Consider the following 27,683-nt stretch of genomic DNA (forward strand, 5'->3'; position numbering starts at 1 on the left):
TTACTTTGAACTTTGAGCGTTGTAACTTTGCACATGTTGTTTATGCTCAAACAGAAACATTACACACTAACTAAAGTTAGAAAAGTGAAATCATACTCAACCACCCCTTTAAATGTCTATTAACGTCTGACAGGAAAATCGTCCATAAGTAGGCCTATCGCAGATGAGCATTTGCTGCAGAGCTTTTGTGGTGGAGCAAAGGATGCAAGGCAGGGTGACGGCGGCATTTGTGAAAAAAAAAAAAAAAAAGGAAAACTTAAGAAAAATTTTTTAAAGGCTCGCTCCACCTTTTGCTTCTCTCACGGGACTGTTTGCTGTTGAGACGAGCCTCACAGGGTTCTGTACAGGCTCTCTGTATGAGGTGGTGAGGGAGACAGTGCACTCAGGCAAAGATAGCCTCGATGTCCCTTTCCCATCCATAATCAGATCCCAGTCTGACTGCAGCAATGGGGGACATGATGGACGGCAGAGACAGGTGAAGGTGGGAATGGTGGTCAGCTGATTCATCAGAATAAATCTGAAGAATGAGAACCGCTGTGTTGAGAAGGCAGTAGGATGTAGGGGTCACCGCCTGTAAATATTTGACTGTTAAAACAATAAGTATGCTTTGTTTCATGTGTTGTTGACTCTCTCTCTCTATCCAGCAGCCATATCACCCTGTAGCCCAAGACTGGTTGCCCACTGAAGCTAAGCAGGGCTGAGCCTGGTTAGTACCTGGATGGGAGACCTCCTGAGAAAAACCAGGTTGCTGCTGGAAGAGGTGTTAGTGAGGCCAGCAGGGGGTGCTCACCCTGTGGTCTGTGTGGGTCCTAACGCCCCAGTGTAGTGATGGGGACACTATACTGTCAAAGAGCACCGTCCTTCGGATGAGACGTAAAACCGAGGTCCTGACTCTCTGTGGTCATTAAAAATCCCATGGCATTTCTCGTAAAGAGTAGGGGTGTAACCCCAGTGTCCTGGCCACATTCCACACATTGGCCCTTACCAATCATGGCCTCCTAATAATCCCCTTACATTGAATTGGCTCTATCACTCTCTCTCCTCTCTCCACCTATAGCTGGTGTGTGGTGAGCGCACTGGCGCCGTTGTTCTGTGGCTGCCGTCGCATCATCCAAGTGGATGCTGCACACTGGTGGTGGTTGAGGAGAGACCCCTGATATGATTGTAAAGCGCTTTGGGTGTACAGTAGTACATATGAAAGCGCTATATAAATGCCTCATTCTATTCTATTCTATTCTATTCTATTCTATTCTATTCTATTCTCTCTCTCTCTCTCTCTCTCTCTCTCTCTCTCTCTCTCTATATATATATATATATATATATATATATATATATGTATATATATATACTGTATTTATTGTGATGGTTACTTTTTTATTCTTTTTTTTTACTCATTCATGTTTCTTATTGTTGTCAGTAAATAAAAATATAATTAATTTCATTAAATAATGCATTAATTCATTGCTTGACTGAAAATTGAGATGTGTTCACTGCAATGTCATATGACAAAACAAATTACATTTGGCTTGTTTTACTAAAATATATCATTTTCAGTAAAAAATAAAATAAAAAGTAATATTAAGTATTGGTCAGCATTTATCATTATTATTGTGCAAAATTTTTGGGGTGGAATAGCAATGCAATTCATTTTGGGGTAATCTTAATTTTTACAGAGTGATGCTTACATTTTCCCATTTCCCAATTTTCCCATTTATAAGCCTGAGGGATAAAACCAGAGTTAAATTCAACAAGAAAAAGAGGAAAACAATGGAGATTTGAGCGACTTTTGCTTGTGGGCAAACATTTTTGCATATAAAATGAAGAGATTTAACAACATATTCAAGAGATGACGATTTGGGGGTTTCGTAATAAAAAATAATATCTTTAAGGATAAAACTGTGGGTCACATTAGTGGGTTAAAATATAAGAACTTAAATCAGCCCATAATTTATTGGTTATACTACAATCACAAAAAAAAAATGGGCAGCTGTTTCTTCAAGAGCACAAAATGAGCAAGTTTCGTCAATATCAAGATATTTGTATCTTGTAAGTAAGTAAGTAAGTACTTGTTGAGTACCTACTCGGTGAGTATGCGGTTTCGGACGCAGCCAGAAACTTCTTTCACATGGAAACATTTGCTAACAATGGGAATTTGCATTCAGAGTTTACCCCTTTTGTGAGCAGAATGCCATTTGCCTGGAAGACACACCCTCCTCGGTGTGCAGGTTATCTCTAAACTCTTAAAAACTTTATTTACCTTATTTACCTTGAGACATTTCAAATGATACCAAACATGTATAAAACTGTACGATAATAATTCACATTTAAACCATATAGACTTTTGGGTGAATTTCAGGTGATCTCAGCATGAGAGAGAGAGGGAGTGGGGGAAGAGGGAAAGAGATGTATTCGGAGGTGGGACTTGCGTCTTAAATGGTGATTCTAGCTTCACGAGAGAGTTCAAATGTTAATTTCCAGAAAGGTCCTTTGTCTTCTTGGGGAGTGGTCGTTCCTCAACCAGACTGCCCGGCATTTTCTAATTTCTCAAGTCTTACAGCAGTAACTGAAAAGAGGGGTACAGGGGATGAGAGGGGTCAGTATAACGATGGAGTCTGCTTTCCTCATTACTGCACAGTTATAGAGATCTACAAGTTGAATCTGCGAGGCCCCAATAATTTTAGATTCCTGTTAAGAAAAAATTATGTGGACGTCGAAGATCGGTTCCTTGGGTTCACCGGCGTCAGAATGAACCCAGAACATCCAAATCTTAAACCTTTTATTCTGTTCTTAATGTAAATTAAGTTGCTCTTGTTGCAACAGCTGTGGTCTTACTTAATGAAGTTCTCTGTGTCCCACACCCAGTCCCATTCTACAATTGACTACCATTTGTTCAGGATGTGATCAACCCAAATGTTGAAGAAACAATATAACTTGACTTTCTTTCATGATAATTAAGCCATTTTGGGGATGAGCTCATTCTAAAATATATTTTGGATTGGAATCTGGGTCGAGGCAGACTACAATTTTTTTACACTCTGGTTAATTTTTTCTTATTTTCAGCAGAAAGAAAATTAAACTATATATATTGTTAAAGAATAATTATTACAGGTCATATATCTGATTCAACAAGAGAATGATACACTGCTGTCAAGATATTCTGTCTTACATTAAAACCCTTCAACCTTCTCAAAAGAAAGCCTTCTTTTAGGCTGCATTTACACTACAGGTCTTGATGCCCAATTCCAATTTGCTGACTATATCTGATATTTTTACATCATCTTTTAAAAGTGACACATATCCGATATTTGCATTTACATTATACACTGCCGAAACCATAGACCTAACAAATACATAGACGCCCTATTGGCCGCTGGATCGTACGTCAACGGCGCTGCCATATTGCGGAGGGCAACTTTCCCATAACTCTCATAATGGGAACTGAGAAAAATGCCTGCTTCGTGTGCTGCTTGGGGCTGTACAAATCGCCACACAATTGAAAACAGGTCTCGGGGACTTACCTTTCACAAGCAAGACTGAACATTTGTTTCTGGTTGCATTTGGTCATTATATAATTAGTAATAGTAACATTAGTTGGCCACCGGAGTCAGTCAGATTAAAATAGCTAGCGATGTCGCTAGTTAACTTAGCTGTGAAAGTTGAGACATGAGACATGAGTTGACATGATTTATGTTATAGTTTTAGCTTATATTACATTTTATATTATAAAGTATATTTCCTGAAATCTAAATATTCATCTATATTTTCTTAAAACCGACTTTTATGACAAGTACTCGTTTCGTGTAGGTAGCCTACTAGTCACTATTTAAAGGTGCTCTCAGCGATGTCACACGTTTTTTAGGCCAAAACATTTTTTGTCACATACAGCAAACATCTCCTCACTATCCGCTAGCTGCCTGTCCCCTGAACACACTGTAAAAAAAACGCGGTCTCTGTAGACACTCCACAAACGGCAAGAAAAACAAACTGGGCTAACCCGCACCACAAACATAACAAACTGATCCAGCCAATAACCGACAAGAAGGATTTGGGGTGTGGTTTGGAGGGTTAGTGCGCGGATGAGGAGGAGGGAGGGTCTAGCTAGCCTCCGTTTTGTTTGACAATACTTTAAACGTCAACAAGAAGTGACGTCACCCAACATCACTTAGAGCACCTTTAATTTACTTTTTTTAAAAATGTTATTAAAATGTCTATAAAATTCTGCAATTGATATGACATTGTATTTGCTATTATTATTATTATTATATACCACTTGCCATTATCACTCTATTAGTTATGCTGTTAAATGATTGTACTATTAACTAGTCACTATTTAACTTATTTTTATTGTCTATATTCAGTAATTGATATTTCATATTCTATTGCTATTATTATTATATACATAAACTATATGTTATTAGCAATATATTTGTCACGTTCACCATCTATCTCTGCACTACATTCCCCAGAATCCTCTTTGGCGCACCTGCAATTACTCTCCCCTGAGTATAATCACCTGCACCTGTTCACAATCAGCAGCCTCATCAGCAAGCTCTATAAAATACTCACCACAGCCTCAGCTCAAGGTCAAGCCTCTAACAGGAACAGACCATGATCTGTTGTCTCCTGAACTTCTGATGTTTCCAAGATGTAATGTATACTCACCTGTGAAACACTAACCTCTGTGTCATTGTTCTGCTGTCTCCAGGAATCCTGTTCCATTTCCTATTGCCTGTGATCCGTTGTTCTCCCGAGTTTCCAGTGTTTCCTCCGAGCTTGCTTGCTATCGACTGCATCTGAAAGAGAAAAGACAAGTGTTTATGAACTGTGACTGTTTGGTATCTACAAACCTGAAGTGAACATGCTTACCTGCTGTCTGCCCTGCACCGAGTGATCTTCACTGTATCTACTGTATTTGAACTCACTGAATACTCACCTTGCACTCTTGTCAACTTGAATAAAGCTGTGTTTGGATTCACTTACCTCTGTCTCCGTGCCTGTATCCTCAAAATATTATTATTATATTATTGTATGATATTATATATATATTATACTATTCATTAAATTTTTATTTGCTGTTTACGGTTTGTTTATTTTATTGACTTTACACTAAACTATTTACTATTACTTCTCACTTTATCTTATATTTACTATTTGCATTGCACTGTAGTTGTACCATATCACATGTATTACCATAAAGGATCCATCAGTTATCTTTGTTGTTGTATATTTGAAGTATCTATCTGTAAATATCTATCAATTTAGTGATCTAAAAATACAGAAAGCAGCCTGCTGGTGTGATTTGTATTTGCCGATCTGTTTCATTTTCTCAATGGTGGTCAATTCTAAGCAAAAGAAAAGCTAAAATTGGGTGAAAGACAGAAAATGCTTTTTCCACAATAAGAAAATTAATTTAATTTTATTGTGAAAATTAAATTATATCTCAGTATGGGGGTCTTCACAATTCTTATCCAAGAATTAAAAAGCCAAATAAATGACAAGCCTGAGCTTTGACAATTCCTTATTAAAAAAATATTTTAACTATTTAAGTCTAACTATCGAGATTTTAAATAACTAGAGATGGAACTTTTTGTACACCACGTACAAACCACTGAAATTGGTTGATAAATGTAAACGTTATTTTTGTTTTTATCCAGAAAAAACCGCAGCTCGCCCGTTTACTTGCAGTTGTTTACAGCGCAGTCTTGCCCTCAACAATTTAGTGGACGCATTGACGTATCGCTGCAACGTTCCAAAGCGGCCAATAGGTGTATGTATGATTGTGAAAACATTTGGTAACTAAACAAAATGCTATTAAGTTCATGTTACAATATTTACATGGTGCAATGACTTTATTATTGCTTGACACAAATTTCACGATTTCAATTCAATTCTCTTGATTTGATTCCGATCTTGAAGAAGTAGTAGTTTTATTTATATAGCGCCTTTCCGTAGCTCAAGGTCGCTTTACATTTGTACATTAAAATACATTTACACACCCGCACACACATTACAATCACATAAGGACACATATAGTCACATTATCCAAAATACATGTTAAATAGATATGTTTTTAGCTGAGTCTTGAATGCAACCATGATGAGATATTACGAAGTGTAAGGGGTAGTGAATTCCATAATTTAAGAGCATTAACACTAAATTACCTTCCACCTACAGTAGACAACCAGAAACGAGGGATGGACAATAAACCAAGTTCTGCTCAGACAGATATGGAGGTGCAAGACCATTTAATGCCTTAAATGCTAGAAGTAGTACCTTATAGTGAATATGTGATGCCACGGGTAGCCAGTGAAGGTCATGAAGCAGAGGAGTAATATGAGCAGAACGCCTGGTGGAGGCGAGAACTCTTGCTGCTGAGTTTTTGAACATACTGTAATCTTGCAATATGTTTTTTTTGGGCAGACCAAGAAATAGAGCATTGCAATAATCCAGTGTTGTGATCAATGCATGAATTAAGGTTTCAGCATCAGCTAGAGTGAGAGAAGATCGAAGACGTGCAATATTACGATGATGGAAAAAAGAGTTTTTAACAAGAGAAGAAATATGAGAGCCAAAAGATAGATTTGAGTCGATTAAGGTTACGAATAGATGACAAATGCTTAACATGAACTCCATCAATATCAAAGGATAGGCCCATCCTTTTGACTGAGGCAGCAGAGCCAATCACCAATATCTCCGTTTTTTTATTATTTAATTTGAGGAAATTCAGGGACATCCAATGCTTGATGTCCCTGATACATGCAGTAAGTGAGACAGGCAGGGATGGCCTATGATGGCTGGTAAGATAAATTTGAATGTCATCAGCATAGCAATGAAATTAAAGGCCATGTCTGCGTATGATGTCACCAAGTGGAGATGATAAACAATAGTGGGCCAAGAACTGAACCTTGAGGAACACCCTGTGTAAGCGAAGCAGTGGCAGATATATACCCTTGTATGGTGACAGTACTTTCTGTCGCTGATGTAAGAAATGAGCCAGGACAGAGCTGAACCAGTGATGCCGATATCAGAAAGCAGAGAGATCAGTATTTCATGGGAGACTGTGTCAAATGCAGCGCTTAGATCGAGAAGCAACAAGATGTTTATTAACCCTCAATCCATGGACAAAAGTATGTTGTTAACCACCGAAGAAGAGCAGTTTCAGTGCTATGAGATGTGCGAAATCCTGACTGAAAAGGTTCAAAAAGCCCATTAACATCTAAATATGATGATAAATATGATCGCAATTGCGAAGCCGCAACCTTTTCAAGGATTTTGCTCAAGAATGTTAAATTAGATATTGGCCTGTAATTGTCCATGTTTAGATGGTCAAGGCCTGTTTTTTTAAGAATCGGGGTCACCGCAGCAATTTATAATTCTGCTGGGACAATGGTGAAAGCCAAACGTGGCTTTATGAAGGGCACACATATTAACCCTTAATCGCTGTTTGGGGTCATTATGACCCCACTGGACTTTTCTTTCATTTTTTAAAAATGTTACCTTCATATCAGAGGCATGAAACTCTGGGACTTTTCCTAAATAACCTATCTAAACATGCACAAAAAAACTGGGCTTGATTTGGTTGTTCTAAAGGTGTGTAAAAAAAAATTTACCGTTTAAGCTGTTTGGGGTCAAAATGACCCCACATTGAAAATGAATGGGAAAATGAAAAAAATGACTTTTTTTTATTTTGTTTGTCAAAAAAATAAAATTAAATCCATTATAAATCTGAAAATTTATACATATAAACCAAGGTCTGGTCCTAGAGCATAAATAAAAAGTAGAACGAACTTTCTATCTCATACACACACACACACAGACACACACAAACACATAAACAAACACACAAATGTTTGTGTTTGCAACAGAGAGCATTTTTACAGAAATTGGTAAATAAAATAAACAAAACTGGCATAAATCTAAAAAAATTTACATTTAAATCAAGGTCTGGTCCTAGCGCATAAACCCAAAGTGGAACGAACTTTCTATCTCATACACACACACACACAAACACACACAAACACACACAAACACACATGTATGTCACTGCAACAGAGAGCATTTTTATAGAAATTGGCAAATAAAATAAATAAAACTGGCATAAATCTAAAAAAAAAATTACATTTAAATCAAGGTCTGGTCCTAGAGCATAAACCCAAAGTGGAACAAACTTTCTATCTCATACACACACACACACACACACACACACACAAACACACACAAACACACACGTGTATGTCCCTGCAACAGAGAGCATTTTTATAGAAATTGGCAAATAAAATAAACAAAACTGGCATAAATCTAAAAAAAAATTACATTTAAATCAAGGTCTGGTCCTAGAGCATAAACCCAAAGTGGAACGAACTTTCTATCTCATACACACACACACACACAAACACACACATCTATGTCACTGCAACAGAGAGCATTTTTATAGAAATTGGCAAATAAAATCAACTAAACTGGCATAAATCTGAAAAATGTCACATATGCAACATGGAACAAGCTTGTTCACACACACACACACACACACACACACACACACACACACACACACACACACACACACACACACACACACACACACACACACACACACCACAGTCATGTCATAGTGGTGACTTGTAATGGTTCTGCAAATGTATGTATAATAATTTGCAAAAGCAGATAATTCAAAATATATCAGAAAACAACAAAAAATTCTAACTCTGACAAAAATACAGATTTTTTTATGTATTTCAAAATGTTTAAATAAATATTCACAAAATATATATATCAAAGTTGTGAGGAGAAGTTGAAGCATCACAAACAATAAAGTGAAAATGAATGAGTCTCTATGGCCCTCTATTGGATATATGTGGTCATTGCACTTTCTTTCTTTAATTATAATTTCTAAAGTTTTTCCACAAACTAGCAGATGTCAGTATTCTATCTCTAACACATAGAGCAATGTCCAAAAACTATTTAGATTTAATTAAGATCATCATTTAAGTGATTTTTTCTTTAAAAAATCATTTTTCATGAGCCAATTTATGGCCTAGTTATGTAATTGTGCAGTAAATAGGTAAAAAACTTCAAAATTTCCACAAAAACACAGCATAAATGTATAGTTGAGAAGTAAATAAAAAAAACGATATATAGTTTTCCATATAAAAAATGTATATTTCCTTATGCAATTGCTCTTTAAAAGTTTGGGGTCAAAATGACCCCAAACAGCTTAAATGTTGTCCTTTTTTAACAGCGATTAAGGGTTAATCAAAACAGTAGGTATAGGATCAAGCTGGCAGGATGTGGAATTAGACTTGACAATTAGATCACTTATGGCAGCAGGACTAGTCAGAGTAAAAGTAAATTTGGCCTAAATGTTATGTGACAGGCTATTGTTCTCCAGCTGTTTTATTGGCCTCTTTCCGAGGGGTGAAAAACACTGATCAATATTATGTATGAGGCATATACATTTTGGTGAGTAATATATCTTTCAACATACCTATTCATTTGTATTTATTTACTTAGAGTAAGAGATGATCGGTTCATGTGTGCCACTTGAACTGAGGCGCACAGCGATCTGTCACATCACATTTACAAGCGCCAAAACAGTATTTATTGTTTGAATTTCGTAATAAAATTGACAGAATCTGAGAGCTGAGAATTTGTTTCATATCAAAACCAGCTCTGTCTTGTCTGTCGGTGTCAGTGTCCTCTTTGCTTGCTTCGCAATTTTTCTCTGCGTGAGAAAATGGATGTGTGGCGTGAGAGCGTGTGAAAAGTGTAAATTGCGTGAGAATTGGCAGCCCTGTATTCACATGCTGAGTAAAGGATGCCTATCAATCTCAGTACCAAAATATGTGAAGGTCTAAGTGGTTCGGATAGTGAATGTGAGGTATTTGATGAATGAAACCTCCCAACTCACAACACAACTCCTTCATCTTACTAATATTCAAACCCAGAGAACTTTCTTGAAACCTTTGGACCATAGAATCAACATATTGTCTGTGTGACCAGGGATTGCTCATCTGTTATGCAAACCACCAAAGTCATGTCATCAGCATATTTCAAAAGTGACATACCATTAATATCACACTTGATTTCATTCTAGGCAAGAACACGCAGCCCTGAGGAACCCCTGTATTAACAATAATACTATTAGATTTAAAACATACATTCTGACATGTTGGGGTCTATCTTTTAAAATCAATGTTTAAAAACAGTTGTGCAGCTATTTTTGTGCGTAAACTGTGACACATCTGTGAATAGTAGGTTAAAGAACAGCGTATATTTGAATAGAAATCATTTGTAATATCATAAATGTCTTAACAGTTACCTTTGATTAAAATTACTATCCCAAATGTTTGATTTACATATGTAACATGAAATGTAGTCAAAAAAAAAGAAAAAGAAAAAAAAAGAAAAAAAAAATCACATGAAACAGATTGTAGACATTTATTTTAAAGCATGGTGCCCAATAATTTAGAACTTGATCATTTACTCACCCAGGAACCAGAGGTACATTAGTTTTACACATGCAATCTTGTGTACATAATGGCTTCTATTCAATAAATATAATTTTTTATCTCTTATATCTTGTTAAACCTGGCAAATAGAAACATTTTCACTATTTAAAACACTGGCACAAGTTTCACTAGGTGCAAATAATAATTTAATGACAAAGAAACTTGGCACAGGGCTTCAACCAATGTTGCCAAAAATCAACCACGAAACCTAGTGACCATTAACGAAACTGAGCAAACAGTATGGAAATATAATTACAAAGGTCAGGGTTTTATAAACATACATGTTTTGGCGCTGGTGGCGGAGGATTGGGGGTCACCATGAGAATAATTCAAATCCAGTGCGAATATGAGAGCATATTTTGCATAAATGTATCGTGCAATCAATGATACCAGTGCTTTATAAAACAAATGTACAGAAGTAGACTGACAAAAATCACAGGAAGAGGTAAAGAAAACCTCGCATACCTGCAATTATCAATTCATACTAGGACACATTTTTTGGAATGTCCAACTCAACCAAAAAAGGACCTCTCAGTGAATCAATAAGGAATTAATCCTTTCAGAATCAAGCGTTTCGCAGCAGCGTCGAGTAGATCATCTTGGTGAACTGCAGCACTGCGGCATGAAGCGAGTACTGCACCACGATGGAGCCGAATCCTTTGTAGAAGCCCATGGTGCCCTCCTCACGGCGAATCGCATTAATACAGTCCCTCATTCCTTCATATTGGGTGTTTATGGGCAACACTTCAAAACCCAGATCGGTGTTGTCGATGATGGTGCGCGTTCCCTGGATATGCAGCCTGTGCAACACCGTTTCCAAAGGAAATAACAGCACATCTGCACACAGGCTGGCGGCAAAGCTGGCCATGAGCTCAGGGAAGTATGCATCCAACATAGACTGGACCGTGTCTGCTCCCGAGTCAGGGGGCGAATGCTTCGGTGAGTTGTTATTCCGACGCCGCAACAGGTAAAGAACCAGCCGCTGCACGCTAGAACTGATAAGATAGTGGAGGATGCCGTGGAGGACTGTGGGGAACACCAGGTTCCAGAGAGGAAGGAGACGCTTGCTGTGAGGCACTCCCATACCCATTACACGTCCCAGACCCTCTTTCACACAGTCCAGGATGCCGGGGTTGTCTCGGATTATTTCACTCTGGTGAGGGAACACCAAGAAGAGACACTAAATGAAGTCGGAATGGGCGATATAACAACAACAACAACAACAAATCTCTGTATTTTTCAGATTTTTTTGAGAAAATCTCAATATATTTATGTATTTGCAAAAATGGGAATATTTAATTTAATAATACATATACGTATTCACTTAAAATGTATATTTCCCAATCAGAGAAACCACCATGACAGCAAACCTAAATTTATTCTAAGTTTAGTTAAAAACTAGTTACATATAATCAAAGCATGTTTTGTTTTTTTAGCAAATTGTTAAATAGTTAACTATTTACACTATTGTTTAAAAGTCTGGGGTCAGTTTTTTTTTAAATCATACTTTTATTCAGCAAGGATGCATTCATTTGATAAAAAAAAAAAAAGACAATAAAGTCACAACAAAAGATTTCTATTTCACCTAAATGCTGTTCTGAAAAAAAATCACTGTATCCACAAAATATTTGGCAGCAAAACAGTTTTTTTCATTGTTAACGATAAGAAATGTTTCTTGAGCAGCAAATCATCATATCAGAATGAATTCTGAAGAATCACGTGACACTGAAGACTGGAGTAATGATGCTGAAAATTCAGCTTTGCTATCACAGGAATAAATTACATTTTAAATTATGTTCAAATAGAAAATAGTTCAAAGAGGGGAAGCTCATTTTCGGCCTACATCATAAAAATTGTCCATTTATTTATACGTAAATTCTGCCCTACATTCCTTTTCAAGAAAATGCTCTTTGACCCTGTCATACCAACTAGGCGTCTTTTCCAGTGACTTGACCAGTGTCCTCTCAATGGCCAGCAGAGTTAGGGATAATTGTATAAAAATAATAAAGGTATACATAATAATATAATAAAATATAATACTACAACAACTAATAATATATTTTTAATTATTTTAATAATTATTTTTGAATTACTACTAATAATATAAAAAATATAATAAGTAATAATATAATAAAGATATAAATGTATAATTGTGTGAAATGTATTATGAAATACCAAGAAATAGGTTGCTGCAGTTTGTCTTTAGACTACACTTACAAAATCTAGATGGGACTGAGCTCGAATTGCTTCAGCGTCAGCGACTTTTTGACGAGTCGTTCATGAAGTTGTTCATTGTGTCTGTCACATGACAAATGAATGAACGAAGGTAAAGTAATTATTTATGTTCCCTGTGAATTATTTTTGGCGCATTATAATGATTTCTTAATTCAGAATATGATCAAGATTGCGTAGGTGGATGTGTTCAGGGAATTTGCCTGTTAAAAGACATTTAAAGTCCCTTAAATGAACGAAATGACTCGAAAAAAGATTTGTTCATTTTGATTAACGAGATCGAAGAGAGTCAGTAAAATGATCCGAACTTCCCATCACTACTTTTTATTGTATGAACTAGCTGTCAATCAAAAGGAGATGCAGCCTTTCGACAGACCCTCCAATCATCACGCAGACGCCCGGAGTCCAGGCCAGCCCACTCCTCCATTCACCCCCAGAGACGCTGAGTGTCCGTGGGCGGGACATAATCGCAGCATTTATCCAATGAATGTCTAGTTTCGTAGCACTGAAAAAAAACTGTTCAAAGCAGCCCCATTGAAGTCAATGGACGCTGGGCTTCAACAGGGAAATGCACTGTGACGCTAGGGCAGGGATGGGCAACTTCGGTCCTGGAGGGCCACTGTCCTACAGAGTTTAGCTCCAACCCTCAAAAAATCACCTGCCTGTTATTTTCTAGTAATCCTGAGGACCTTGATTAGCTTGTTCAGGTGTGTTTGATTAGGGTTGAAGCTAAACTCTGTAGGACAGTGGCCCTCCAGGACCGAAGTTGCCCATCCCTGCGCTAGGGGAATGTATGAGAAGGAAATCGAGTCAGCCGACCTGTTATATGTAACTGATTCTGAACGAACTCGTCTTTGAGATGAACGTGTTCTAACGCATTTTTAGTCAATAAAATGTTAACACAATAGTATATATTTGACCATTCATTTTTTGACATTATAGGGGAAGCCGAGCTTCCCTTGCAGTCTTAAAGAATTCCCCACTGGTGAGCACAAGAGACTTCTTTCAAAAAGATTTTTTTTTTTTTTTATATTACCGGCCCCAAACTTTTGAATGGTAGTGTAGATTTTACAAAAGCTTTTTAATAACATGTAAAGTGCTAAACATCAACTTTCACAAACATTTATGAGAGACAACACAAATGATTTATCAATTGATGCAAGTGGACAACTTTAACTAATTAAGTAAGGGATAATGTAGAGCGAGGCAGTTGTTATAGCGAATACAACTCCGACGTGAAGCGGATATTACATGGCTACCTACCAAATAAATCAGTAATTTGACACAAAATATTGATTTAAAAAGGAGTTTATTGATTTAAAAACAATTGTATTGCTTCTGCTAAAGAAACTAGTCTGTTCCGTCTCTACGGTTAGAATCCTGCGTCCATAGCAACACTCTGTTTTTCATGGCAACGGTGTGTTATACTTAGCAGCGGTCTGTTATCAAGAAATAACAGACCGCATTCTACATTAGAATTCAACCAAGCCATGTAATAATGGAAGTTAATTAATTAGTTCATCAGTATCACTCTTATAGACGACTACCAAAATTAACTTGATTTTGACTTTACAACCTCAAAATCTTCTCGATCGCACAATTACAACAGCAAATTCTAAAAAGTCAAAATGAAAACAAAACAAATGCGGTTATTGCATAGAAACTCAAATCTTCCAATAATTATCAGATGTAAAACTGACGCAATGGAGAGGTAGTTACCCAAAACTGCTTTGCTCATTTACCACAAGATCAAATCAAACTGAGTTTCCTAAAGCACCTAGCCTGATATAGTGTTTGGCTAAGATCTTTTTCAAATGTGAAAGCACTTTATTTGTTGTTGTGAAGGGGTGGATTCTGGAATCCACAGTTGCTTCAATATATATATCTAATGAGTGATTATAATCACTCATTAGATCACTCATCACTCAAAAAAGGAATTAATCAATATTTTTCCTTCTCAGGGCTCGCAAAATTTCAAAATCGCTGGTAGCCCTTCGGGCAGGTACTCTTCAGATTTTGGTAGCCCGAAATGAATTTTACTAGCCCAAATAAAAAGACAATTTTTAATGTAGAAAATTGGTTAGGAGTCAAAACATGAATCAAAAACTTTTTCAAAACACAAATATCAACAATTGGATATAAAATAATCAAATTAGAATCATCAATACAAATATGCATCTGGTTCTAACTGAACTGAATTTGTGTGACCAGTGTGAACATGAATCAGTCTGTGTCTGAGCCCCCAATGAGGGTATGAAAAAAAAAAAAAAAAAAAAAAAAATGGATCACTATTAACTAGTTTCATTAACATGCAGATGGCAGGGTTTTATCATCACTGAGGTCCCGAATGTGAGGTAGGCTAGTTAGGGGGGGGTTCAGGGAAAATTTTGATTTCTCTGATCTACATATGTGCATTTTAAGCTGTTTTAAAGGCCAAAAAAATTGGATAACAATAGCTTTAAAACCATGTCACGCAGCTGATTATTTTTCAAATTTTTTGCTTTGTTTTTCTCTTGCTCTGTCTCTTCCCCTCCTAAAGCTGAGCTTTGACTGATATAGGCTTTTCATTTTTGTCTGTCAGTGAAGAAAGTAAACAGAGGGTCAACCTGATGGTTGACTGGTTGATTTATGAATCATTTTCTCAGACGCGTTTACTAGGAAAGCTAGATAACTAACTTTATTAAATTCATTCACAATATGTACACGTTCATTATTGATCTTATTCCTAATATAGGGCCGTAGACAGGGCTTTATAATCAAAGAGGTCCTAAATTCAAGGTTGTTAGGGGGTTCAAATTTTGTGCATTTCAAGATGTTTGAAGGTCAAAAAAAGGATAAGAAATAGCTTTAAAACCATGTCAGCGGGCAGTAGACTATTTGTCAATACCTGCTCTCACTTCTTATCCATCACTCTTTCTTTTTCTCTCAGTCTCCTCATCTTGCCCTGTCTCTTCCCCTCCTAAAGCTGAACTTTTTTTAATTTACTGAAGGCTCCAAATTGTACTATATTAATTCTCAACATGTACACATTCATTATTAATCTTGTGCCTAACATGATGAAAACGGCTTTGTTAATGTTTCTTGTCCCCTCACAATGACAGTAAACTTATTACATTACATGAGTCACGTTACAGAGGCTTATTTTCAGTTCAAAATGGCGAAATTCGACAAAAGTAAATTCGTTTGCCTGATTATTTTTGTCATTCGTTTCACATTTATGACCTAAAAAAACTGTCAAATGTGAAATGTTTAGTTTAGCTATACTTACATCTTATCTCGCACCTGACCGTAAACTGAAGCGTCAGTCGATCTGCTCAAATTCGCGCCTAGCAGCTTCTGTGAACGTAAATCCCGCCTACTTTGATTTGATTGGTCATCTCAAATATTCTGACATTGATGAGCAGTGACAGACCAATGAGACTCAGATGAACACACACACACACACACACCCTGTCCTCTGTTTCTGACGTGCGCTCTGCTCGGCGCTGCTGCAGATTGAAGATGAAGAACGCGCTGAATCTGATTATAACAAGACTGAAGCGAACACTATTTCAGATAGCCCGTTGGGCAGGCCGGTTATGCATTTTGGTAGCCCGACTGGAAAACACAATAACCCCGGGATGTTGGGCTAGCGATTTTGCGAGCGTATATTCTCTATATAACAAATGAATTGAATGACTTCTGTAGGCTTGTGAGATTTTTCTTGGTTATAGAAGTTACCAGTGTGATTACTGAAATGTTCTTTTCATGTATTCTCTAATGTCTGTATTATTAATATCTGATAGGGTTTGCTACTGCCTATCAGTCCATGTGTGGAAAATGACTGTTTATATATTTCTTAGCCTTTCTTTAATTTATTATAATTCTGACTCTTGTCTAAAATTGACTGCACTTCTGACTCCGGGTCTTAATTAATCATATTTGGTCCTTGGGTCCAGTTAATGGTGGAGAATGTGGGTAATTATTATTCGGTGTGTTGGATTACATATTTTATTAAATGTTTAATTTAGTTTCCAATATAGACTGAGAAAGTTTAGCAGCGGTTATGATGAGTATATCAAGAGATTCTGGCCAGTCCTGTTGCTCTAAATGAGTCAATTTCTGAGACTTGTCCTTATGCATTTCCTGACCAGTAAGCTCAATGTACAGCTGTGCTTTTGTCTCTGTTATCATGTGAAGGTATGGGTGATACAGTCAGGCTGATTGGATTAGCACACGAATGATTCACTGAGAATCTCACCTTTTGTTCTGCAAATGGCTTTCGGACCCAAATGGCTCTTGGAGCCTTATGCTGATTAAATTAGGATTGGCCAGACCCTCACAGTCTAGGGTGTTACCTTAACCTGTATACTCATTTACATGCTTTGTTTGAATTTGCCTCCACCTTCAAAAGTCCCTCCTCCTAAAATGCCTATAAAGAAACCATGTTAAGTATGTTAGTTAGACTGTTTGGAAGAAATGCAGCAACGTCCTCAATAAAGAATATAACTTCTTGAACGTATCCCAAACGTCTCCTGGTTTTGCAAAAAAAAGTTTACAACAGGTGACATCCCTGGTTAATCAACAAACAAGCTAGAAAGATTCTACTGTAGGAGTAGGCACCCCCACAAGCAGAGTGAAGTAACACGGTTGGACACTTTTTGGGTGGGAGCATTGGAAGCCTGTCATGAGCACGTGGTGTAGGTGTAGTCACCCCCACTAGCGGAATGTAGTAACGCGTTTGTTGTAGGCCTAAACAATTCTAAGTTTATCTTCGCGAACCTGACTCTCGATCTCTCCCATTTCGGACAGGAGTGCCCCGAACTAAGTGATTCAGACAGGTAGGGATTTAGGTAAATAAAATAATAAAAATAGGGTTGTTTGCCAGGGATGCATCAGGAACGATCCTGAGAAAAATAAAAATTGTGACCCAAATTGGTGTGGACCAGTATATGTAACTATGTGATTTTCTCCATCACTGCAAAATAACTTCAGGTGAGTTTTAACCCGTGAATAAGATATGGCTAAGATCAGGTAACTCAAAAGATTTTCCTGATACAAATAGTCAGGCGGAAGAGAGCAAACGCTGTAAGCAGCTCTGCTCTGAATCACTCACTTAAAAGAAATTGGCAGAACTTGGTTAGTCATGGTTTTGATTCCGATTGGTAAGTTAAACAACAACTTGACTGGCTACAAACAAACAAAGAATCGTAAAATTGCCCTGTATTGCGTACGATGATTAATTATGGGTTGGGGTTCATTTCCCTGCACAAGTGTGACTAAAGTTAAACAGAAACATTGTGAAAACCCCCTTAGAATATGTTGAGCATTTCCTTGAGCTTATGAAAATGAATGTGTTGCCAATGATAATGATCTGTTCACATTCCTGATTGGGACACTGCTTTAATGGTGTGCACGTGCAGTAAGTTAGAGCCGTTCGCAAGCTCACAATGATCAAATGCAAGGTGTCTGCTGCTGTAGTTGAGGCTGACACGAATCCACCAGATGACAGAGAGTGTTTGTGGTCAGCAGAGCCATTCAGCCTGTACCTCTAAATGTCTACTAAGAAAGTGTTTAAAAAAAATGTGATAAAGTCACAAATTTCTGGTGTTAATATGGGTTTGAAAGTAGATCTTTGTTTAAAATCACGATATTATAAAATTTTGTCTGATAAAGAACAAGAGATAAAAATAAGGTCAAAAGATTGAATTATTAACCGCATACATTATGATAGACCTATAGAAAAAAATGTTGACTTTTTTTTTTTTAGAAAGGCTCAACTTGGAGTGCTGTAAAAAAAAAAAAAAAAATAATATATATATATATATATATATATATATATATATATATATATTATATATATATATTAAGGTACTTTATGATACGTTGCCATATGGCAACAATGCACATTAGTGGAATTTTTTAGAAAAAAAAATTGCCATTTAAATTAGATATTTTTTCAAATGCCACAATACAAATGCCTTGGCAGTCCTTAACATATGACTAATCAACATTATATCACTAGCATTAATGTTGTTATTTTTACAGCTTAACAGATTGCAGCTGCCCTTTCTAGCAACTATTGAAATAATGTCATTCCACAATTGCAGTGTTATTGTACTATTGCAACACAGACATTTGATCGATTTACCAAAACTAATTGAAAATACAGTGTTTCAGTCCTGATCGCCTCAGAGTCTCTCTCTCATTCAATGAGCTGTGAGAAGTTACAGCAGTCTGACCCAGAAATGTTCCTCCATACCACTCACCAGAAACCACATTCATTGGATGACTTGTTTTTTAATTGTGAAAAATTGCCACAACTTACAACTTTGCCAGGGGACAAAACACTGAGGAAAAGGAGATTATAGATAAAGAGCTAATGGGAATGGGCTTTTAAGAGCCAGCTGAAACCATGAGGTGATTGGCATTATTTGTTGTGCAGACAGTAACAAAACTTTTTATGATGTTGGTTGCCTTATGGGCAAGTAAAATGTATAGAAGTGTTGATATTGAACTAATATGTCTTACTCATAGTTTTACTCTTACAGGTCATTAGACATGGCATAGGATAATTTCAAGATTGGTGGTGGCTAAAGATGAAGACCGCTTTTGTAGATTCAAGACAAGTCTGGATAACAAGGGTTCTAATTTGGAAGTTAAACATTTACATTTTAACATATGTGAATGATCAAAGGTTATTGTAATGAATTTAAGTCACAGTCTTGTGAGGCTGTTGAAAAGATTATTTGTGTTTATAGTGAGAGAGACTGCTTGCGTGGAGGCAGTGATGGTACTCTGTCTGTCTCTTATCAGCCTGCTAAAGCAAGCTTAAACAAAATAATGATAATGAACCAAAACAACCCAGCTGACTTTTCTAAAAACAAATGAATAATGAACAGACATGCTTTGAAACTGGTTTAGAGACCACGTAAAATTAGGTAAATCCTGAAAAAAAATGTGAAGTAAATATTTTTAGAGCTAACTGCTAAAGAAAACCTTGACTATGAAGCAGTTTGTATTGATGTGTGTCAAGTATCAGTGCGTGTGTGTCAAGTATCAGTGTTTGTGTGTGAGGTGACAGCACTTTATGTCTTGTATGTGTTCGCTTGGCGTACATTTCACGATTTTGTGGATATTGTGTCATTAACCTCTGGAATGAGTGTTTTATCATTACAGATGGGTTACACCTGTACAAACTTTAAAGAAGCTGATAATTCTGAGTCAATCTGATGAAAAGATGATACAGAACATGGGAGGAGTTTAATTGGATTGGTTTTCCAGCTCTGTCTGCAACTGGTAATTATGACTAATTTTGTCATCCATGATGTTGATCTGAATTACTCTCTGGATTAGTATTTTTTGTAAATTGGAATTGGGAAGTTGAAGATTGCCGTCCATTATGGGATTAAAAACTCTTGTCAACTGAGGGTCTAAATTTAAATAGACAACTAGGTGGGATCATAATAATAAACTTGATGGCAGAGCGACAAAGTGACACATTGGCTAAGTCACTATCAAAATTATCCAGAGAGCTCCCTCACTTTTATGACAGGCCGGTGGGCGAACAAAGGAGGAGTGACTATAAGTTATAAAAAAAGTTTTATTTCTTAATCCATTAAATGGATGAATGACATTAGATGTCTAAGAGAACTACAAATTATGTAGACCGTAAACTGAAGGATGTATTCAGTAGAGACTTAAAAGTGCTTATATGGAGTCTTATTTTTTATTGTTGTTTATTTTTAGTTAGACTCCCATTGTGTTTTGAACCTAAAGGGTCTATAAGGGGGGTAGCGAAAAGAATGGATTAACCATCCCTCTTTGTTTATTATAAAAGGAATTGGAAATCATAGTTTTATAAAAACTAGTGTATATATCCAGGTATTTATGATTAAAGGGACTATGTGTAGCTTTTTAGGTATTTTATTATCTAAAATCAATATTTTTATTCATAAATATGCCCTCAATGGTGTACAAATACCTATGCCAATGATCAGACTAATCCTCGTAAACGAAGAATTTATTATCTTTATTTACATGGGACGGGTAGGTCCACGGAGGCTTCCATGTAGTTCCGCCATCTTGAAAATCTATAATAGCAGAGAGGGACAAAAAGTACTAGGCCAACGCGTTTTCATTCAGAACCAGCGTCACGTGACTGAAGCCAGCAGAAGCGGAGGCGCAGAGCAGTGAGAGGTGCTTGTCACTGCCCCGGCAAGTTTAAAAGGATGCACACTGCACGGTTATTTATACATCGTTCATTCATACATATGCTGAGTCACAGGATAAGGAGTCCTTGTCGTCGAAAAAGTCCAAAATAGACTGTAAAAGGAAACGTGACTGGAGATGACAAAAACAAGGGTTAATGTCAGGATAGCTAATGCAGGAGAAAGCTTTCAAAAGAGACCCCGAAGTTGCCTGCTTTCTTCTCGACAGGTAAGTCAATGTTACGGTCTTAATTACAAGTTTTTTTCATTGCTTGGTTGTGTACTTTATTATATAGACAGTAGAACATTTATAGTTAAAAGTTAAACAGGCTCTTTGATGAATAGCAGCTATTGAGTAAAGTAACGTTAGAGAAGGCTCTGATGATGATGATATCTAACAATGCATGTACTTCAAAAAATATAACGCGTAAAGAAGGCATTACTACTAATTACCAATGTTTTTCACAGTCAGTAATTGATAACTGTAACTTTTCGTTGTTTCAAGTTTCCGTTTGTTTTAAATAACAAACCTGTTCACCCGAAGAAAAACTCGAAGTGCTATTATAAGACATCTTGTCATAGCTTTTTGGTACATAACGGCTACCGTAGATGCAACACGCATTTGAAAAAGTGAGGTGCTGGAGAGCATTATTCGTTTGAATGCAAAATACAATTTCACCACTAGATGGGAGAAATTCCTACACACAGTCCCTTTAAAGGTGGTATCAGTGATTTCAGGCCCAAAAATATTTTTATTTTTTTTCCTAACGATCCGCTAGCTGCCCGCCCCATAAGCATGCCGTCAAAAAAACGCGTCTCTGTAGGCAGCCTAGGCTCTGAGATCTGCACACAAAAACAAATGGTTTAGCCAAACACTCAAAACCAAAACAAATAGTGTTCCAACCAATCACCGACAGGGGGAGGGTGTTGTGAGGTTTTGTGCTCGTGCACGGCTGCACGCAAAGTCAGAGCTGAAGAAAAAGCTGGCTCAAAACCTCACAACACCCTCCCCCTGTCGGTGATTGGTTGGAACACTATTTGTTTTGGTTTTGAGTGTTTGGCTAAACCATTTGTTTTTGTGTGCAGATCTCAGAGACTAGGCTGCCTACAGAGACGCGTTTTTTGACGGCATGCTTATGGGGCGGGCAGCTAGCGGATCGTTAGGAAAAAATATATATATATTTTTGGGCCTGAAATCACTGATACCACCTTTAAAGACAATGGGCCTCATTCACCAACTGTTCTTCCGAAGAACCACAATTATGCACTTTTTACGAAGATTCTGACATTCACTAATGTTTTCTTATCTTGGATTTGTTCTTAGCTAAGAACAAAATCTACACACACTCAAGAGCACTCTTACGCACATTTGAGAGATAATAACAAATAACTGGTTACTGCATTTTATTTAATTCTTCAGTCGTTTACAGTGATAGTATTTTACTGTAATGTATTTCTGATCATTTGTTAAAAAAAAAAAAATCATAGTATGCAAAGAAACACTAACGCTGCAATTTACATCAGCAATTAAGCTGATTAAGTCAAATATTATGCCTCGTTTGGCATTTACCTGTTGCAGTAGAATTTCAAAATTACTGAAGTTCTTTTTTCGTTTGGTGATCGGTGGACCACCACCGTCTGTGCGTCTTTTGGACATTCTCCAACTTTTCTTGCACACGGCCCTGAAGTGTCATGTCCTTACATGGGAATTTGCCGGGCGTTTTCTTATGCTAATTAGGAACAACTGACAAGCGCTTTCAATTTCGAAGACGTGGAATTCATCAATCCTAAGAACACAGGAGCGAACAATTCTGTTGTTTAAGAACATGTCATGAATGAAAGGAAGTTTATGAGTACAAAGTTAAGATAATTCTTAGGAAGTTATTGGTGAATGAGGCCCAATGTCTGCATTTAGGATCTGAGAAGTGACTGCAGGTGTGGCCCATGCTAGGACTACAGCAACAGTGCTTGCTTATTTAGCCCGGCTTCCAGAGAATAAATATGTACTTGTTTTGTATCAGTTAAGTCAATGATAAAACCAAGTTAGCAAAAATGAATAACAGCTGTAAGACATGTAAAGACAGCTATGTCCAAAGGTTCTGGAGATCAATAATGTGCTATGTAGGATATTTTGTTGATGTTAAGTCATTGAAGGAAAAATATATTCTCAGTTTTTTTTTCAAAATTATAAGCTAACGGGGGAGCATGGGTCAGAAATCGAACAATTTGAAGCAGCCTCTATGGAAAGACCAGATGTGGCGGTATTGGACCCCACATTGGTCTAAACAGGTGACTGAAGGGGTGGATTCTTGCTCATTTAGCCCAGCTCTACAGAAATGAAATATGGACTCGTTTTGTGTTTGAGAAAGGTCTTCAACATGTGTCAATACATGCATCAGTTTTGCTGGGGTACCCTGACAACTATGGTCACAGGGGTCAGCTTTACGTTAAGGTGTTAGATTAAAGTGTCCTCTCCTTGAGAGAAAGAAAGTAATATGATGTTTTGAAAAGACTCTCCTGTTTATAGTTAGAGCCTGGCCAAATCGAACATTGAAGAGGCTGTGTGTCTGTGTGTGTGTTAGTATTTTTGTTTACAGGTTAAGGAACAAGTGGCATTATTGGATATTGACTCACTTGTTTTCTTCAACATGTTGGCACCTATAGACACACAGTCTTGTGACCTCGGAGGACCACTCGTACCAAACTCAGGGTCCCGGTGGCAGCCGTACAGACTATGGAGATGTGCTACTGCCTATCAGTCCGTGTGTGGACAACTACTGTTTGTATATTTCTAAGCCAATCAGAATCATTCAACCTGAAGCAAGGACGTAGCTTAGACCTTGGTGAAGGGTATAACTCCTGTGATCTTTGTAACTGTAAGTGGAGCGGCCTATGAACTCCTGTGTGAGTCTTGAAGCTGACTTATGTCTGATGAAACTGCAAACTATCTTCAATAAAGCTTTTCTTTAAATTATTATAATTCTTACTCTTAAATTGACAGCACTTCTGACTTCAGGTCTTAATTAATCATATCTGGTCCTTGGGTCTTTAACCGTAAATCCCTTAACAGTTGGAAAACCTATTTGTAATATTTTATTTTTTAATGTATTATTTAAATGATTAATAAACTATTTTCATAGAGCAAACATTATTTTCTCGATCAAAGTCTTGTTTTCCAATAAAATTATCTAAACATCTTTCATAAAAAGACACACATACATGAGAAGCAAACCAGCACAAGATAAATTATATCTTGTCTTGTTCTATTGGCAGTTATTTTCATTTGTTTTAAGCACAAAATTCACAGAATATACTATATATATATATATATATATATATATATATTTTTTTTTTTTTTTTTTTTTTTTTTTTTGCTTTATGCAAGAGCATGAAAAAGAGTCCATAATTCAGTTTTTTTTTGACAAAAACAATACAAGACAAAAATATTGTATTAAAATATCTTACCTGTACAGTCTCTATGAGACTTGCTGAGTAAAACGGCATTGCAACCACATATGTCAAACTGGAAAAAAAAACGAAAAAAAAACACAATGATTTCACAAGATCAAAGGACTGCACAAAACGAGATAAGGAGATTTAAATGTCAAGCCTATGGAATTCCCTTTCCGTATTCTCTGTGGGACTTTGTTTTATATAAAAAACTACCAGCATATTACGCTTAGTCAGAAGCTTATTCAAATAGATCCCAGATATGGAAGAGCGAGGTGCAATATGACTCAAATGAAACGAGATAAACAATTTGCAGCTTATAGCATTTTCCAAACAATACCAAAAATACAAGTGAATTCACTTAGCTTAACTTACCCTTTGAGTACTAAATGTCCCACAACTTGTTTAGGGTTCCACTTGTGTGATAACTCCCTGTGAATGAACATCACAATATTAGACAAAACTGTAATTTACCTCAATGATGGCAATGGAAACAACATGAGAACTGATCAAATAAATTCAAATACTGAAACTGTCATTTATCAAAATATCTAGATCTAAATATAGAAATCATTATTCAACTTTTTGTTATAGAACATAGACTGACAAACTAAATAAGCAGTGAATAACCTTTAGAAGGTGTTTTCATGGACACTTAGTAGTGATGGCTCACACTGTATATTTCTATACCTTGGTAGTGGGGTGCATTCGCTGATGATGCCCTCTGTTCCCAGCGTGACCCCCTGTACCACAAAAGTGCTGCCCATTCCTTTCCATAAAGCCTTAGGACCCTGTGAGTGTGTGTGTGTGTGTGTGTGTGTGTGTGTGTGTGTGTGTGTGTGTGTGTGTGTGTGTGTGTGTGTGTGTGTGTGTGTGTGTGTGTGTGTGTGTGTGTGTGTGTGTGAGAGAGAGAGAGAGAGAGAGAGAGAGAGAGAGAGAGAGAGAGAGAGAGAGAGAGAGAGAGAGAGAGAGAGAGAGAGAGAGAGAGAGAGAGAGAGAGAGAGAGAGAGAGAGAGAGAGAGAGATGGACAAAAGACAATAAAATAAACATTATATTTTTTGTTGGGATTCTTTCAGAGGTTTCTTTATCCAAAGTTATAAGGCACTTGTGGAATGAAAGTTGATGAATTTGCATTTACATTTGCTTCAACATTGTCTGGTTAAAAAGAAAGTAAAGCTGCGTGTCATCAGCGTAGCAATGGTAGGATAAACTACTATTGGCTCGTTTCCACTGAGCGGTACGGTACGGAACGGTACGCATTTGCGTTTCCACTATCAAAAGTTGTGAATGGTACCAAAATGCCGAACCGTACCGTACCACTTTTTAGGTACCCTTCCATTGGGGTACCTAGCACAGTGGTACGGTACTAAAAGGTGGAGCTAGACTCACTGCAGGACGTTGATTGGTTGACAGAGAATCGTCACTTGCGCGTGCTACAAGGGGAATGACAACATAAGAAGCGCCATTTTTTAATATACAGTTTAATATAATACTACTGTTACTGTGGCACGAAATGTAATTTTAAGAGTTTTTCAGGCGAGAATGTAGTTGTTTAAAGCTCAAATCTGTGGTTTATTTATAAAGATGATTTTTTTTCCTGGTTGTGAGATCCATGCGATCAGCGGGCGCTCATGTTTCCCGGCTGGATGAGCCTTTCCTGGGCTAGTTCTTCTGACGTTCGCCGCTGACTCCGACGGTAGTGGTTAAACATGAGATATAATTCGTCTTGTGTAGACCTACACTGTAAAAAAGAATACATTGATTTTTATTGATATCTAATCAAAATTGAGGCAACAGATTACAAGCAATATTATTAATTAAATTTAACAAATTAGAATTGAGTAATAATTAATCAAATTAATTCCTTAAAAGTTAACCATTTAAAATTAGTAAAATTTACAAAATATCTTTTATTGCCAACATTGAAGACACCTGGTGTTAAGCAGAATCACTGAAGGAGAAAACAATAATTAAAGTCACCATTATGGAGATTAGTGTGTGTTTTAGTTGGGCTCTTGACCCTTACATTTTTTACTTTAAGTTTTGTTTGGCTGCTGTACATGAGTTATAACAGCCATGAACAAATAAAAAAGGTGATCTGATGGTGTTGATTGTGTTTTAACATAATCATTATTTCACAATCATTTGACCTGAATCATTGAACTCATATAGAGTCCAATTTAGTTAGAATAACTCTATTAATTATAGCAGCACTGGCCTTGTACGGCATAATATTTTTAACTTTTGCAATGTAATCCAAATAATTTCTAAAAAGTTTCTCTTATACAAAAAAGAGACACACAGAAATCAATAATCAGCCTGTGAATCTCTACAATGGTGACAATTATAAAGCATGTTGCAGTGCATTCTGGGTGCCACCAATCAAAACTCATTCATGGCTCCCATCATACATTGCTGCATGAATAAATAATGAGCTTATGATCAGAGGTGATCTGTTTGTCACCATTGCTGAGATTCATACGCAAAATCTTGATGTGTGTGTGCGCCTAAAAAAAAGTGTATATATATTTTTTTTTACTGATTTGATCATTTGGATTTCATTGAAAAGGCTAAAAATATTATGCTGCTATAATTAATAAAGTAAACATAACTCATAAATTGGACTCTATATGAGTTAAGTGATTCAGGTCAAATGATTGTGAAATAATGATTATGTTAAAACACAACCAACACCATCAGATCACCTTTTCTTATTGTTCATCTGGCTGTTATAACTCATGTACAGCAGCCAAACAAAACTTAAAGTTAATAAGTTAAGGGTCAAGAGCCCAACTAAAACACACAGTGATCTCCATAATGGTGACTTTAATTATGGTTTTCTCCTTGTGATTCTGCTTGTTAACACCAGGTGTCTTCAATGTTGGCAATAAAAGGTATTTTGTAAATTTTACTAATTTTAAATGGTTAACTTTTATTAATTTGATTAATTATTACTCAATTCTAATTTGTTAAATTTAATTCATAATATTGCTTGTAATCTGTTGCCTCAATTTTATTGATTAGATATCAATAAAATCAATTTATTCTTTTTTACAGTGCACTCAGCTCGCTCTGCTACTCCGGTTATCTCTGTTGCTCTGCATGTACATTTTAAGCAACAATAAAACGAAATATGTTATAAAACACCACTCTGCCTCTTTTCGTTTTCATTTAAATAAATTTAACATTATAGGGACACAAATGTGGTTCATGCGCAACGCATTTTGATTATTCACTGCACGTTATACGTTATTCTATTTATAACAAAACGAAATTTAAAACACAACCCTTACAATAGGTTAC

General features: G+C 36.6%; 1 protein-coding gene across 1 annotated transcript in view; it reads right to left on the reverse strand.

The window, feature by feature from the left end:
• Positions 1–10,414: 10,414 nt before the first annotated feature.
• Positions 10,415–27,683, reverse strand: part of slc25a46 (solute carrier family 25 member 46) — a 29,665-nt gene continuing 12,396 nt past the window's right edge. Inside the window, exons 5-8 of the mRNA XM_081366825.1 lie at positions 25,070–25,170; positions 24,755–24,811; positions 24,395–24,452; positions 10,415–11,661 (exon numbers count right to left, since the gene is read on the reverse strand). Coding sequence (XP_081222951.1) covers positions 11,074–11,661; positions 24,395–24,452; positions 24,755–24,811; positions 25,070–25,170 — 804 coding nt within the window. The 3' untranslated portion in view covers positions 10,415–11,073. The remainder of the gene's footprint in view (positions 11,662–24,394; positions 24,453–24,754; positions 24,812–25,069; positions 25,171–27,683) is intronic.

The sequence above is a fragment of the Scardinius erythrophthalmus genome (genome assembly GCF_964197995.2).
Source record: "Scardinius erythrophthalmus genome assembly, chromosome: 5".
NCBI lineage: Eukaryota > Metazoa > Chordata > Actinopteri > Cypriniformes > Leuciscidae > Scardinius > Scardinius erythrophthalmus.